Here is a 17,067-nt window from a genome sequence, read left to right as displayed (position 1 = left end):
GCCCCCAGCTGGGGCTTAGGGCAAGGGGCTGAGGTTGGCATGGGAGGGAAACTGGAGGCATCGGCCCCTCCCTTGGTCTTCTCTTCTCTATTTCCATGGGATGTCCAGAGGCCGAGGGGAGCAGTGTCAATGAACTTCTCTGGTCACCAGGGTTCAGGTGGAGCATAGTGCTCAGCCTGGGGTGGTAACTGCTAGTCAGACCAGGCACACTGTCACCTGTCTAGGCTAGCCCAAGTGTCATTGGAGCTACTGCCTGCAGGACTGTGGCCCATATCTTTTCCCACTGTCTCAAGGATCCTTAAACCTATTACGTGGTTGTCCTGGCTTTGGCAGGGATGGGGGTTAAAGAGTAGTCCCTTTGGCACTCACTGGCTAAAGGCAAGTTTATGAGGTGCGTCCACTCTGGGAAGTTGGGGACCTTGCTTTCATCCGCCGTTCTGTTGATAAACAACCAAGGTCTTTCTCTGCAGGGCCCAGGGGTGGAGATAGTTTGCTGTGGTGTGGGAATGTAGACCAAAATCCACCTTGGCCAGTTCAGAGGGGAGGACTTCAGTGGAGGCTTTGGTTTCCCACTGAGTTGAAGCCAGGCTTGATTTTTTTGGCCTGGATAGGGTGATGAGCCTTCTGACTAAAGGAGACCAATCTCTTGGAGACCAGTGTGATCACACCCTCCCTTTCCCCATTGGCATCTCCCCAGTGCCCACCTGGAGTCCTCCCCTCAATTGTCTCATTCACCAACTGTCTTCTTCTCTCGACTAGGTATGGTTCCGACCGGCGTTTAGCCGAGCTCTCTGATTACCGCCGTTTATCAGAGTCGCAGCTTTCGTTCCGCCGCTCGCCGACAAAGTCCTCGCTGGATTACCGTCGCCTGCCCGATGCCCATTCCGATTACGCACGCTATTCGGGCTCCTATAATGATTACCTGCGGGCGGCTCAGATGCACTCTGGCTACCAGCGCCGCATGTAGGGCCATCCTGGGATGGGGCACCACAGGGCGGGAGGGAGAAAAGAGGTGGGTAGGGTTACAGATCCAGGTTATAACTACTCTGGCCCATACCTTTCCTGGTTGTGGTTTTTCATCCCCTCTACCATGTGGGCCTTCCCCAGGAGATGATCCTTTTGAGTGTTCGGCAGTAACCTACTTTGTTCCTTCGCCTCAGCAGCAAATCTTGCTACTGGCTCTAGATCTGCGGTTTTCCCTCTGCCCTGCCTCCCGTCTCCCCAGAATGGGAATTTCTTTTATGTTTTTATTTTTTTCCTGGCTCCTTTTTATTTTTGTGCGCGATATTTAAGGTCGTCTGGATGGGGAAGCAACCTGCAGCTGAGGTCGCCGGCGCCTTTTTCTTTTTAGATGGGAAGGAGGCCAGGAAAGGGTTAGCTTAACCATTTCCTATGCGCCAAGCTGTGCCAGCAGTCCAGGGTACCCTGACTGTCCCTCTGTAGACTGTTGAGACTGAGTTCTTGTTGGGACAGTCAGTTGGCATGTATCCAAGTCCCTGCTGACCGCTAATGTTCTAGCTGATGGTGAGCGGCACAGTCCCACTTCCCCATCTCCCCAAGTAGGTGGTGTTAGAAAACCTTAATTTTTTTTCCCTTTTGTATGGACTACAAATAAAACTTGGGGCAATTTGCAGTTTGGAAACCTGGTTGTCATTGTCTTGATTGCATTCAGTGTCAAAGCAGCCAATTTGACATCCAGGAATACATGATAGCTAAAGGGAAGGCAGTCAGAGAACCCAGGACTGGTGAGGAAAGGGGTTTGAATGTGGGAATTAGAAGGATTGCCCTGTGACCCAGAAGGATTTAGCTTATCGTCGTCCTGCTAGCCTGCCATCTTTCAGACTGGAGTCCAGAGCAAGTGGCCTGGTCCTCAGCCCTCAACTTGAGTTAGTCACACCACAATGCAGTAAATAATGCCCATTTTCCTCTGCCTGTGCTCGATCATTTTCCCTCACTTTTCTCTAGTTCAGGAATAACCTGTGTTCCAATGGGATGGTTCTGGGGTTTGGCCTCTCAGGAAGTGGGGAGTGGGCTGCCGTGGTATTTACAGGCTAGTGGATCCTTTAGGCAGTAGGCTTAAATGAGTGCTGGGGCTGGAACCCAGAGAGGAACCAGTAGTGGAGTGGGGGTAATGGCATTGCCTGATACTGCCCTATGGTTGGAAGAAGGAAGGGCAGAGAAAACTTGAAGCAGGTATGGGGCATTCTGGTCGTATTTTGCCTGTTGAGGTGTTACCATGGAGCATCCTCCTGTGTCCTGCCAACCCCTGCCATTATAGTAACCGGAGACTCTTTTTCCCTATTCCTATCTGTTAAGATTTTCAGATGTCCTCTCTCTGGGTTTATATTTGAAGGTATAGAATCTGGGAAGGGGTGGGGTGCAAGCATAACCAAGTAGGGATGCTAGAGTTGGGTGGGGAATTGAGGACTCTCTTTATGCTTTTATTCTAGGACTGGGGATTGAGGACCTGGGCAAAAAATAGGACATTTCCAACCAGGGACAAGATGGAGGCTTGGGCTTAATGCTGGGTAAACGGAAGACTGGTTGAGTGGGATAATGGGAGAACATACTGCTCCTTTGGGAAAAGGAGCTTTAAAGACTGGGTTTGGGAGCCTATTGGGGCAAGGTGACTTTGGGGAGGTGTATGTGTCAGTCAGGTGGAGGTCAGGTGGGTTGTCTTACGCCTCCTTTACTGGCTTCATGTGAACTTGCCTGTGACAGTATCTTGCCCTAGATGTCCTCTTCCCTCTTGCCAATGTGCAAAAGCATTCAATCTTATGACTGTGAGTTCTTATTTGTGGATGCTAACTGGGGTAATCTCAGGGAGTACTGGGGGCCATGGCTCTTTGCCTTGCTTCTCTTTCTGCTCACTGCTTTGCTTTCAGGTGCTTAGCTGCTCCTTTTTATTTCTTTGCAGGACTGGGAAAGAATGGGAGGAGGATTTTGATAAGTTTCTTGTTTTCTGTGTGGTGATGGGGTGGTCTGAGGGTCAAGCTAATAAGCCTACCTTTGGTTATTACCCTGGAAAATGGAGGGTTGATGGTAGGGTTATGATTGTGGCCTGCATATTTGCAATTTTTCTTTGTCAATGTGGCTTTCTGTCATCTTCCTTTCTCTCCAGTGAGGGTTCTGCCACTGTCTCAATCCTTTGGTTCCTGCAAAAAACAGCTAAATGTGCTCTCAGGGCCCGTGGTGATGTTCTCTGTCGCAGCCCCAGGTCTTGAAAGTGACCTGGCCCAGATGAGCGCTCTGCCTGCTTGTCATCTTTAGGTCCTGCTGCCCCTGCTGCCTCAGCCCTCAGGCTCCTAACTGCTCAAGCCAGAAGGAGCTACAAAGCCAAATCATTTGTCATTTTTCTCTTGCAGATTGTTTTAAAATCTCCCTCCCCTCTTTTATTTTAATTATGTCACCTGTGTTAATCCTATAGCCTGCTTCTTTGGTTTGTGGATTGCTGATTTGAAGTTCTATAACTTGGGGAAAGTTGGGTCGAGTGAATGGGAGGACAGACATTGAATGTGTGTTCTGGAAAAATGGACTCTCTATCTTCAGATTATTCAACTTCTCCACCTATCACCTCTACAACTTGGCCTTCGTTGGAGAAGTTTTAGTTGGCTTATTCCTGGAACAAGACCACCTAGAGGCTTTTAGCCCTGTCACCCTGCCCTCTTCTGAGGTTTGGACCTTGTTTTAAATTCTGTGTGTGGTGGACTTGAGACCATCTCTTGTAATGGAGGTAGTGGGACTATCACTGAGGGGGTCAGCCTATCCAGGTAGGCTACTGTTGTAGTCAAACCCATCACTTAAATTCTGCCACAGTCTGTGCATAGACTGTTGGTTGATCCTCCAGGCATTTTGTCCTATTAAGCCAAATAGGTGGATATCATGGGATGGATGAGGTCATGATGAAAACAGATTTACTAGATTTATGGACCTAGTATACTATGTACATATGGAAAACTGAATTTTACAATCTATAGGTACCTTTGGTCATAAAGAGTAAAAGTCTATAGTTTTCTAGAAAATAATTCTTAAATCTGGGTTTCATGTCTAGATTTAAATCATATCATGTATCTGTAGTGCTTCAAATGTGGCCAGGTGTGGTAGCTGACACCTGTAATTCCCAGTGCTTTGGGAAGCTGAGGCAGGAGGATTGCTAGAGGCCAGGAGTTTGAGGCCAGCTTCGGCAATACAGTGGGACCTTGTCTCTACAAAAAAAAAAAAAAAAAAAAAAAAAGGCCAGCTGTGGTGGCACGCACCTGTAGTCCTAGCCACTTGGGAGGCTGAAGCAAGAGGATTGCTTGAACTCAGGAGTTGGAGGTTATGATCACGCCACTGCACGTCAGCCTGTGTGACAGAGCAAGACCCTGTCTCAAATAAATTAAGAAACAAATGCCTTGCTCAGCTAGCTGAGGCAGGCTTTGGGCTGACTTTGAGGGATTTATTGTCTGGGAGGCAGGACCTACCTCAGTGAGCTAGTTTATATGAATAATTATTGATAGGCAAGTGGTAGATAAGGAAGGAGAGAATGTGGCAGTAGTCGCAGGTAGTTAAAAATTTTTTTGGAGAAATGGTTTGATTTAAAAACCGACTTGGGGCAGGTGTCATGGTTCAGGTCTGTAATCTTAGCACTTTGGGAGGCCGAGGTGGTCGGGTCCCTTGAGTTCAGGAGTTAAGACCAGCCTGGTATACATGGGTAAACTTCATCTCTACAAAAAAAAAATTAGCCGTGGTGGTACGTACCAGTAGTGCCTGTAGTCCAGCTGAGGCTGGAGGATCTCTTGAACCTGGGAGATGGAGTTTGCATTGAGCTACCGTCATGCTGCCGCACTCCAGCCTGGGCAACAGAGTGAAACCCCATCTGAGGAAAACATAAAAACAACAAAAAAAAGTAAACTGACTTGGTATAGACAAGAGTGACCGTTGTCTCTTTAATCAGGTTTTTAAGGTTTTTTTTTTTTTGAGATGAGTGTCACCCAGACTGTAGTGCAGTGGCGCGATCTCCACTCACTGCAAGCTCTGCCCCCCGGGTTCCTGCCATTCTCCTGCCTCAGCCTCCCGAGTAGCTGGGACCACAGGCACTCGCCACCATGCCTGGCTTTTTGTTTTGTTTGTTTTGAGAGGGTCTCACTATGTTGCCTAGGCTACACTTGAACACATGGCTCAAGTGATCTTCCTACCTTGGGCTCCCAAGTAGCTGGGACTACAGGAGGTTTCCTGAATTTGAATCCTGGCTCTACCTCTTCTTGGCTGTGTGATCTTGGACATATCAGGAGCACTGTCTCTGTTTTGTTACCTATAAAATGAGGATAATAGCTAACTACAATAAATTAATTAATACAACAAACTAAATTTATATTAGTGTAGCCAACACAATTATATTAGTCTTCGTAGCAACTCACATGCGTTAGCTATTTCTTTTTTTTTTTTTTTTAAGATGGAGTCTTGCTCTTGTTGCCCGGGGGGAGTGCAATGGCGTGATCTCGGCTCTCTGCGACCTCTGCCTCCTGGGTTCAAGTGATTTTCCTGCCTCAGCCTCTCGAGTAGATGGGATTACAAGTGCCCGCCACCACATCCAGCTAATTTTTGTATTTTTAGTAGAGACAGGATTTCACCATGTTGGCCAGACTGGTCTTGAACTCCTGACCTCAGGTGATCCACTTGCCTTGGCCTCCCACAGTGCTGTGATTATGGGTGTGAGCCAACATCCCTGGCCAACATTAGCTTTTTTTTTTTTTTTTTTTTTGGAGACAGAGTCTTGCTCTGTTGCCCAGGCTGGAGTGCAGTGGCGCGATCTCGGCTCACAGCAAGCTCTGCCTTCCGGGTTCACACCATTCTCCTGCCTCAGCCTCCCGAGTAGCTGGGACTACAGGTGCCCGCCACCTCGCCCGGCTAATTTTTTGTATTTTTAGTAGAGATGGGGTTTCACTGTGTTAGCCAGGATGGTCTCGATCTCCTGACCTCGTCATCCGCCCGCCTTGGCCTCCCAAAGTGCTGGGATTACAGTCGTGAGCCACCACGCCTGGCCAACATTAGCTATTTCTAAACCTATTTTGTAAATGTGGGAGTTGAGGTTGTTGGTTAAGTGACTATGTTTTTGTTTTTTTTTTTTGATATGGAGGCTTGTATCACCCAGGCAGTAGTGCAGTGGCGTGATCTTGGCTCACTGCAACCTCATCCTGGGTTCAAGCAATTCTGCCTCAGCCTCCTGAGTAGCTGGAACTACAGGGATGCACCACCACACCCAGCTAATTTTTCTGTTTTTAGTAGCGGCAGGGTTTCACCACGTTGGCCAGGCTGGTCTCGAACTCCTGATCTCAAATGATCCTTCCACCTGACCTTTCAGAGTGCCGGGATTACGGGTGTGAGCCACCATGCCTGACCTTAAGTTACTATTCTTAAGATCAAATGGCTACAAAGTTGGTGGCTCAAGGAACTGAACCAGACATTGGAACCATCTAGGGCTTTGTTTATAATCGTGCTGTACGACTGTTGGGAGAGTCAAATGAGAACATGTGACACGTATATATAGTCACTTCTCATGAAATGTTAGCCATCTCATATTAATGAGTTAGAACATTCTGGGGACACTGGGATGGCCTAGTGGAGCAGCACACAGCTGATCCAAAGATTTTGGATATAGGTGTAAGTACAGCACATACTTGTAATAGTGAAGGCAGTGAATTTTTGTAATTAGCAGTACCTAGAAGTGATTTGGCTACGGACCACATCAATTTTGGTCACCTCCAGTCTCTGGCAATACTATTTTGTGTCCTGGGAACAATTATTGTGGATATGGAGAAGAAAGGTTATTGATAATGCAGGGGACTTTCAAAGACATTAAGGAAGGCTAAGAGGTGGTTGCTGGCAGTAGGATTGGCGCCTAGGAAGCCTTCTGCCTGATTACCATTGAATATCCCTGGAGAATACTGGCTTTTTAGTTTGCCCCCTTATCAGACTTGTAACTCATTTCTGGACCAGAAGCCAGAGTTATTTATTGGATGTATAAGTTATATTAAGATGTTTAAGTTATATATTCGTTCTTGAGCCTGTAAAACTCAGATTAGACTGGGCATGGTGGCTCACGCCTGTAACCCCAGCACTTTGGGAGGCTGAGGCAGGCGGATCACCTGAGGTCAAGAGTTCGAGACCAGCCTGGCCAACATGGTGAAACCCTGTCTCTACTAAAAACACAAAAAATTAGCCAGGCGTGGTGGCGTGTGCCTGTAATCCCAGCTACACGGGAGGCTGAGGCATGAGAATCACTTGAACCTGGGAGGCAGAGGTTGCAGTGAGTCAAGATTGAGCCACTGTACTCCAGCCTAGGCGGCAGAGTGAGACTCCATTTTGAAAAAAGAAAAAAAAAAAAAAACTCATATAGATTACATTTTTATGTCTAAGTAGTTTTCACTGTCACCGTGTTTACCCCTAAATTTGTATTTGTCCCTCATTTCCAAGAGTCTGATCTCTTATTTCTCATCTATATGCCTATATACACTGCCCTTTTTATTGAAGATTGGCAGCCAGAATACATATTTTTTTCTTGGCTCTGAGGAAATGGCAGCTTTCTAGATGACTGGACAAGTCACTTAATCTCTGAAGAGCTTGGTAGCCTCTAGTCAGCAAATTAAGAATCACCAAAATAGCATCTACCATGTTCCAGACAAGGTGCTTTTATTTACTTATTTTAATTTTTTCAGATGGTCTCTGGTTGCTGAGGCTGAATGGAGTGCAGTGGCATGTTCTTGGCTCACTACAGCCTCTGCCTCCTGAGCTCAGGTGATTTTCCCACGTCAGCCTCCCAAGTGGCTGGAACTACAGGTGCGTACCACCACACCCAGCTAATTTTTTTGTATTTTTAGTAGAGACAGGGTTTCTCCATGTTGCCCAGGCTGGCCTCGAACTCCTGGACTCAAGCAGTCCACCCACCTTGACCTCCTAAAGTGCTGGGATTACAGGCATGAGACACTGTGCCCGACCAACAAGGTGGTTTTATTTATTTTTTTTTTTTTGAGACTGAGTCTCGCTCTGTCGCCCAGGCTGGAGTGCAGTGGCGCTATCTCGGCTCACTGCAAGCTCCGCCTCCTGGGTTTACGCCATTCTCCTGCCTCAGCCTCCCGAGTAGCTGGGACTACAGGTGCCCGCTACCTTGCCCGGCTAATTTTTTTGTATTTTTAGTAGAGACGGGGTTTCATTGTGTTAGCCAGGATGGTCTCGATCTCCTGACCTCGTGATCCGCCCGTCTCGGCCTCCCAAAGTGCTGGGATTACAGGCTTGAGCCACTGCGCCCGGCCCAAGGTGGTTTTAAAACATCCCTTTTGCCAGGTACAGTGGCTCACGCCTGTAATTCCAGCACTTTGGGAGGCTGAGGCGGGTGGATCACCAGAGGTCAGGAGTTTGAGACCAGCCTGGCCAACATGGTGAAACCCTGTCTCTACTAAAAATACAAAATTAGCTGGGCGTGGTGGCACATGCCTGTAATTTCAGCTACCTAGTAGGCTGAGGCAGGAGAATCCCTTGAACCCCGGAGGTGGAGGTTTTCTGTGAGCTGAGATTGTGCCATTGCACTCCAGCCTGGGCAACAAGTGCAAAACTCCTTCATAGATTAGATAGATAGATTAGATACATTAGATAGATAGATAGATAGATAGATAGATAGATAGATAAAGTGCAAAACTCCTTCTCAGATAGATAGATAAAACATCTCTTTTGATGTCATTCTCTAGTTCAGGTGGCAAGACAGAGGATTTGGATCAGATCTCTTTAATTGGCCTTTATGTTTTTTTTTTTTTTTTTGAGACGGAGTTTTGCTCTTGTTGCCCAGGCTGGAGCAGCGTAGTGGCGCGATCTTGGCTCACCGCAACTTATGCCTCCTGGGTTCAAGTGATTCTTCTGCCTCAGACTCCCTAGTAGCTGGGATTATAGGCATGCGCCACCACGCCCGGCTAATTTTTTTTTTTTTTTTTTTTTTTTAGTAGAGACGGGGTTTCTCCATGTTGGTCAGGCTGGTCTTGAACTCCCAACCTCAGGTGATCTGCCCACCTTGGCCTCCCAAAGTGATGGGATTATAGGCGTGAGCCACTGTGCCCGGACTAATTGGCCTTTTAGTTGAAAATCTTTTATTTTTTTTAAGGGGCATTAAGTTCCTTTAGTACTCAGTAAAATACAGGTAGGTGTGTATCAGTATGAAGACACTTGAACTACAAACTTCTCTACCTGAAGCTTCATTGTGTTCCAGTTGTCAAAGTGGTGATCAAAATCTGTTAGCTTGGGTTACCTCTGGCTGTTTGGTACCTGCTTTTCTGTTTGGGGAAGACTGGAACGCGTACTAGGTGATGAGTAAAGGTGCGTGTTTTCAGTACTAAGTGTTCAGGTTTTTAACCTGATACTGACTGAAAATCCGAAGTCATTTCCCTCCTTTGGGCTATCAAGAAGTTAACTCATACATTCATTCATTTACTTGTTAACTTAGTCAACAAATATTTGAGGGTGTTACCATGTGCCAAGTACAGTTCTAACACTGGGGATATAATATAGAATTAATAATATGCCTTTTTAAAATAAGTATAGGATTTCAAGTGGTAGTAAGTATTCAGAAAGACAACATGGAGTCATAGGATAGAGTTCTAAAGTAGGGTTGGAGTGAGTGATGTTAGATCGGTGGCAGTGAAGAACCTGAAGAATATTCCAGTCTAAATGAGCTTGGGATAAGGCCAGTATGTCTGAAGGGAGCACAGTTGGTGGTCAAGGGCCGTGGTGGTTAGAAACATTGGGAAATTCCGGCAACAAGCAGATTGGGGTAAGGTCTTACAGTGCAAGGAGAGGAATTTGAATTTTGTTTCAATTGCCTTTAAAAAGAAAAAAAAAAAACTAGGCCAGACGTGGTGGCCCACGCCTGCAATCTCAACACTTTGGGAGGCCAGGGCGGGTGGATCACGAGGTCAGGAGACCAGCCTGACCAACATGGTGAAACCCCGTCTCTACTAAAAATACAAAAATTAACCAGCCATGGTGGATGCGCCTGTAATCCCAGCTACTTGGGAGGCTGAGGCAGGAGAATCACTTGAACCTGGGAGGCGGAGATTGCAGTGAGCCGAGACTGCACCACTGCACTCCAGCCTTGGTGGCAGAGTGAGACTCCATCTTCAAAAAAAAATCAAAGCCAAGGCTGGGCATGTAATTTCAACACTTTTGAGAGGCTGAGGTGGGAGGATTATTTTTGGGCCCAGGAGTTTACTGAGACCAGCCTGAGCAACACAGAGACCTCATCTCCCAAAAATTAAAAAAAAAAAAAAAAAAAAAAAAATTGGCCATGTGTGGTGGCACACACCTGTAATGAGCCTGGGAGATCAAGGCTGCAGTGACCTGTTATTGTGACACCGCACTCCAGCCTGGGTGACCGCATGACCTAGTCTCTTTAAAAAAAAAAAAAAAAAATTTATTGGCTATTATCCAGCCTACTTTCTAAATTAAACCACCCCAAATACTATTCTCATCATCCTTGCTTATTAAATGTTACAATTGCCATAGTTTTGTGGGTTTTGTTTGTTTTTGAGATGGAGTCTCACTCTGTCACCCAGGCTGGAGTGCAATGGCGTGATCTCAGCTCACTGCAACCTCCCCCCACCCCCTGGGGTTCAAGCAATTCTCCTGCCTCAGCCTCTCCCGTAGCTGGGATTACAGGTGTGTGCCACCATGCCTGGTTAATTTTTTTGTGTTTTTAGTAGAGACGCGGTTTCACCATGTTGGCCAGGCTGGTTTCCAACTCCTCACCTCAGGTGATCTGCCCACCTCGGCATCCCAAAGTGCTGGGATTACAGGTGTGAGCCACTGTGCCCGGCCGAGAGGATTGCTTTTGAGTGCAGGCATTTCAGACCAGTCCGGGCAACAAAGACTTTTGTCTCTACAGTAAATTAAAAAAATAGCGAGGCCTGGTGGCACGCACCTGTAGTCCTAGCTACTTGGGAGGCTGAGGAGTTCCAGGCTGCAATGACCTATGGATAGTGCCACTGTACTGCAGTCTGGGTGACCTTGCAAGAACTGTCTCAAAAAAAGGCAGGGAGATTATTTAATGTGGTTCATTTAGGATGAGCTTGTAAAGTGTTACATAGCTAACTAGACCTAGTTGGGTTTCAGAAGTCAAATCAAGTAATTAGGTTTTGGGCTGCATGTGGAGGTGGTTAGTAGTTTTGATGTCTGCACACTGGGCTTGAACTGTGATTCTGAGAAGATTTATGTTCCCAGTCTCCTTCCAATCTGGAGAGATTATTAGTTACAATGAGTTGATCATTGATATACTTTGGTATTTTGGAAGAAAGTTTTATCCTCAGAGATGTTGAGACGAGATCTAACTGAAGGAGATGAGGATTTCTGTACCATACGCGTTACTTTTTGATGCTGGCCACCTCTGAAGGGCACGTGGCAGCTGACACAAAATTGATTTTCTTCATCACTGATCCTGTGGCCTTTACACAGAGGTGCATCAGCATCCGCAATGAAGTGGACAAGATTAGTGACCAATATATCTGTAAATGTTATGTTTTCTTTTTTTAGTTCCTTACCTTTTTTACCTTAGGATAAATTGTTGACCAGTTTTCTACAGTCAGATTCCTGAATCATGTTGGGTTTTTTTAAGTTTCACTCTTGTCGCCAGGCCGTCACAATCTTGCCTCACTGCAACTTCTGCCTCCCGGGCTCAAGCAATTCTCCTGCCTCAGCCTCCTGAGTAGCTGGGATTACAGGCACCTGCCACCACATTCGGCTAATTTTTGTATTTTTAGTAGAGACGGGTTTCACCATGTTGGCTAGGCTTGTCTTGAACTCCTGACCTCAGGGGATCCGCCTGCCTCGGCCTCCCAAAGTGCTGGGATTACAGGCGTGAGCCACCGCACGTGGCCCTCGTGTTGGGTTTTAAAACCCACTCTTTTTTTCCCCCCAAACTCTGACTTCACATTTCTCTTCATGAAACCTTTCTCTTTGGGGCATGGGTGGTGGTCAAGAAGCTGCTTTGGATGGTGGTGTGTGGTACTTGTGTCATCTTCATTCCTGATGATCACTTTCCTCATAAACTGCACTGCTTTTAGCTTGTTTTGTTCGTGTTTTAAGTTCTTCCATCCAGTCCCTGCATTCCACCTTTTAACCCTTTTCAAAAGCTGCTTTGCAGAGGGTTTTGACTAAAGTTACTTGCTTAATGAATATGGGATTATGGGAAGCAGCCTAAGGATGAGAGAAAACAAGGCAGCAGCTGGACCCTCTGGAGAATGTTACTTTGTATTTTCTTTACAGCTGGTTGTGACTAAGCTCTTCCCTCTAAAGTCGGTTCTAAGGGATTAAAACAGCCCTGGCTGATGGCGCCCAATAAAATAAAACAAAAAAACCTTTGCTGCTCCAGTTTTTTCTCAGGGTGGGGTCGGGGTATACTTTCAATCTCCATGGTCACAGAAAGGACTCTTCATCGCGGACCCTGGGAGGCTGGTTCCCAGAGGGAACTTGTCCTCAGCGTCTCCTGGACAGTGCAGCCTTCTGCCGGGCCTACTTCTGGGCCATTACAGAGGTCCTTTCACCACCTGTGAGAGGTTTGATTTTGGGGGAGCTCCGGGACTCTCAAGGCTACAGTGTGGACTACTGGCCCAAGGAGAAGGTTGGTTTCCTGAGGTGGTGGTGGTGGTGGGCGGGAGGGGGGTGTTTTTCTTACCTGGCATGTGCCTGCATAAGCTATTTCCACAGCGTCCTGGCCGCAAGGGGGGTGGTGCTTGGGAGGTTAGAGGGAGACAACTAGAGTGAACGGCAGAATGGAGCGCGGAATAGTGTCTGGCTGTGCACGTGGAGGTGGCGAAACGTGGAAGCTTAACGAAGTTGGCGCCATGAAGCTAAAGACTGCTACCCCGGGGCTCTAGCTCGCTCCGCCTAATGGCGGGCCGCACCCCGCCGGCGAAGCCCACGTTTGTAGGTCCGCCCTCACGCTGATCTCTTGCCCAATCAATGAGTTCGGCTTCGCGAAGTTGGTGCTCATTGGCTTTCGTATAAAAGCTCCGAGGTTACAGACGTTTCCACCTCTTGCCGGCCTCTCAGGTAATAGGCGTCCGTGGTAACCAATCAGGAAGAGGATCTGCGGGACCGCCGGCCTTTTACTTTATTGAGTGGCCAATCCGGTTGTAGGCTCACCTCCCCCCTCTACCCAGAGCCACTGCTGCGGCCGCCGCCATTTTAGCGTTTTGTCAGAAGCGTCCGTGCCGCGAGGAGGAGGCCCTGCTGGTTTCCGTGCGGGTGAGACTGCGAGCCCTTCCATTGCCTTTCTTGTACTCTGTTAAATCTTCTCTCACTCCCTTGGGCCTCGGGGTGTACTGGTGGGGTCGCAGCCTCCACACCCGTCACTGAGAGCCGATCTCGGTCCTCGGCATTGCGCGGTAAGCCGGGAGCAGCCCTTCCCCCCACCGCCCCCTGAGAATACCTTGCTTTTTTTTTCCCCCACCCTGCCCCGCGCCCGACGTGGCTTCTCTTGGAAGCCTCGAGATTTCCACTGGGAAAACCCCTTTTCCCTTATACCTGGCAATTACGTCCCTGTTTCGAGAATTTCTCGGGCTGTGAGACATCGTCTGGTTAATGAATCTGAAGCTCTCCTCCACGGCCACGCATTTCAGTGTTCCGCAGGAGCTCGGACGGTGCCCTGAGAGAGGCGTTCCCCATTCCAGTACTTTCTTTATCCTCCACTCCTCGCTGTCTGATCCGAGTCGCGCGTTCACTACTTCCAAAGGAAACTCAAATGTAGCTATTGCAAGGCCTATTTCCCCGGAAATGATGGCTGCTTTGGTTACTACTTGAGGAAAAGCCTGTTGATAATTTCAGGCAGGCAGCAAGCCTAGTAGACTTTGGTTTTCTGTTGCTTTCCTAATGGAGAGAAAAGCCCAGTACCCCCATCTCTCCGTATGCTGTTTTTCATGCACATTTCTGTTGGAAGGTATCAGTTCTTACTAAATCCTTTGTCTACTAAGGACCTCCCTATTGCAGACGTCTTCTCATTCTTACAGGTTCATGGCGGCTACTATAGCAGGCCTTAGTTCACTCCCACTTCCCTTTGATTGTATCGTGTGGAGGTGTGTGTGCAGGCGGGTGAGAGAAAACTGGAAATATACATCAGAGTGAAAGTCGTTGTTTTTTTATGAACTGATGTGGGCCTAAGGTCTTTTGTCAGAAATCTTGTTTTTCTCTCCCAGGCTCTTGTCAGGATGGTGAAGCTGTTCATCGGAAACCTGCCCCGGGAGGCTACAGAGCAGGAGATTCGCTCACTCTTCGAGCAGTATGGGAAGGTGCTGGAATGTGACATCATTAAGAATTACGGCTTTGTGCACATAGAAGATAAAACTGCAGCTGAAGATGCCATACGCAACCTGCACCATTACAAGCTTCATGGGGTGAACATCAACGTGGAAGCCAGCAAGAATAAGAGCAAAACCTCAACAAAGTTGCATGTGGGCAACATCAGTCCCACTTGCACCAATAAGGAGCTTCGAGCCAAGTTTGAGGAGTATGGTCCGGTCATCGAATGTGACATCGTGAAAGATTATGCCTTCGTACACATGGAGCGGGCAGAGGATGCAGTGGAGGCCATCAGGGGCCTTGATAACACAGAGTTTCAAGGTGAACCACCCTCTTTGGGTAGAGGGCTGAACACAAGGCTATGTGCAGAAAGTGGTTGGATGCGTAAAAGGAGAGGTTTGGTAAAGATAACAGCTGTTGGCTGGCTGGTGGTGAAGAATTAAGTATGGGTGATGGACTTAAGATGTAGAATACATGGGACTTAGAGGCTTTACCTTAGGCAGCTGTCTCCTGGAGAAAAACCACTCAGCTTTTATTTGGAGCCCCTAAGGCTTTTGTGCTCATCAGTACAGAAATCCTTTTCTCTGAAGGCTTTCTGAGTTACTGGGTTTTTTTGTTTTTTGTTTTTGCTTTTTTTGGTAGTAGAGCACAGTTCAGAGTTCCTCACTCTGAATTTACTGCTCTCAGCATAGGATCAGAATTATGCATTTTACATGAAGAACCTCGCAAAAACATGTCAAGCAACACTTTTATAGGAGCAGAATCCTTGTTAAGTTGTCCTGCCTTACACAAACTCTTAAAAGAGTTACAGCTCTTGTTTTTTTTATTATTATTATATCTGTACCAAGGGGTTGTGTTTTGAGTATAAGGCCACTCTAGAATTAGAAGGCTGATTTTAGGACTACTTGGGGAGGAGGCACTGGGGTTTTAGGGGCAGTAATGACTGTCTTTTCATTGGTTTGGGGGGCTGGACTTTATAAAATTTTGGTGAATAGAGCACTTAGATTTGTGTTATCTTAGGAGTCTTAACCAAATGAATTTTTTGTGCCTGGAGGGCAGCATGGGTGATGATGTGGATTGTCACTTCATTTGGAAGCATCTCAAATCCCCAACATTTTGAATACCTACATGTTGCTCAAAGGAAATGCTTGTTAGAGCATTTTGGATTTTGAATTTTCAGATTTGGGATGCTCAACTGGTACGTATCACGCAAATATTCCAAAATCTGAGGTCTGAAGCAACAGTGGCAGTTCAGGGGTGGTAATCATGGTGAGTTGCTATCTGAACTCTTCTCTCACCTCCTTTGGTTTCCCAGTATCAAAAAGAGCGGTGTCCTTTTTTAGCTTAATTAAGCAGGACTGAACAAAAATTTAAAAAATAAAAAGCTTTATCCAAATTATGGAGTATTCCTGTGACTCCTTGCTATATATTCCAAACCTGTGTTCTGACAGTGTAGTGGTCGATTCTGTTTCTGAGTACTCCCCTCATTAAGAGTCATTACTGCTGCCTTTGGTGTCCATTTCCCTTAAATTGGGCTTTTTTAGAGCTGAAAGTCTGATCATCATTTCCGCTAGTAATGGGTACCCTGTGTCGTGGGCATTGCTGTGCATTAGTAAAGAAAAGTGACGCAGGTCTCTCAGGTCTAGCTTGCTTTCTTTTTTTCAATTTGCGTGTTGAGAATTATTTTGTCAACAACTTAATTGAGAGCAAAGGCTGCTCTTGTGGAGGGTTTGCGGTGTGATACCTAATTTTTGGACTATTTGCCACACTGTAGCCCCGTCAGAAGAGGTGGTGTCTGCTTGTAGCAATTAGGTTTAAGGAGAGGACAGTGTGGTCTTGATTCAGGACAAATTATCCTTATATAAAACTCTGGGTGTCTGAACCCAAGATCCCCTGACACTAACCTTCGCTTAGTTTTTTTATCTTACTTTATTTAATATTGGCGTTTTTTATTTCTTAATACTATTCTGTTAGAGTTATAGATGTATATTGATGAGTGGTATTAGGGTGGTCTTTTTTCCTTTCCGTTTCTTAGTGTTGGGTATCTTCTCTATTGCATGCCCACTTAAAATCTCTTTTAGATATTCTTAAAAAATTAAATTCTTTTTCTGGCATTGGAACCAAGAGATGCTTAGATCAAGGTATTTATTAATAATCTTTTTGTCTGGAATGTGCACAGTTGGTTTCTTAGTTGTTTTCACTGGTTTTGTTAGGTGCCAAAAGTGGCACTTTTGTTAGCACTTGTTTTCTCTGGTTTTGTTAGGTGCCAAAGTGGCCCACTGGGCAAATGCCAGAGACAGGCTAGCACTTTAAGGCACTTAAGTGCATAATTGCATATCTGCTCTCTTAGTAACCTGCAACCTAAACTTCCCAGCTGTGTAGACCTTGATATTTTGTTCCTTCCATCCCCATTTCCCTATTGTGTTTTCTGGTCTCCCAGAATCTAACATTAATTTTGCAGGTAAAATTGTGTGTTTACTATTTTCTCTAATGTTAGAGGATCCATCTGTTGACTCTCCCTTGCTTTTGACCATTTACTCCTTTGACAGGTATATATTTAGGTGCATCATAACCAATTGCATTGGGAAGTTTTTGCAGGATTTGGATGTCTTCGGAAGTTTGCTTACCAGTAAGCTGATAGATCATGTTAGGTAGAAATTGCTTCTGTAGAGACTAACTTAGTTTTAACTTTTCTAGAAAAGATTCTGCTTTTATTACCTTTTCAGAAGTAATACTTTTCATTTCCAGAATGCA

The 17,067-nt window shown here is 46.4% G+C and overlaps 1 protein-coding gene across 22 annotated transcripts in view; it reads left to right on the top strand.

Moving 5' to 3' along the window:
* Window positions 1-17,067, top strand: part of LOC102121010 (RNA-binding protein 4-like) — a 73,146-nt gene that overhangs the window by 9,015 nt on the left and 47,064 nt on the right. For 10 of the 22 annotated variants that reach the window (XR_010581142.2, XR_010581145.2, XR_010581144.1 and 7 more), the window contains exons 1-2: window positions 13,206-13,263; window positions 14,211-14,634. The exons of 3 other annotated variants lie outside the window; for them this stretch is intronic. Coding sequence is in view for 10 of the 19 variants with exons in the window: in XM_065529394.2 (XP_065385466.1) it covers window positions 14,223-14,634 (412 nt within the window). In the remaining 9 variants the exon portion in view is untranslated. Of the gene's footprint in view, window positions 1-759; window positions 1,643-13,205; window positions 13,404-14,210; window positions 14,635-17,067 lie in introns of those variants that run through there. 9 more of the 22 variants (XR_012423028.1, XR_012423029.1, XM_074013124.1 and 6 more) reach the window with 2 other exon arrangements.

This window comes from Macaca fascicularis, chromosome 14, assembly GCF_037993035.2.
Source record: "Macaca fascicularis isolate 582-1 chromosome 14, T2T-MFA8v1.1".
NCBI lineage: Eukaryota > Metazoa > Chordata > Mammalia > Primates > Cercopithecidae > Macaca > Macaca fascicularis.
This window is presented reverse-complemented; position numbering and strand designations above follow the sequence as displayed.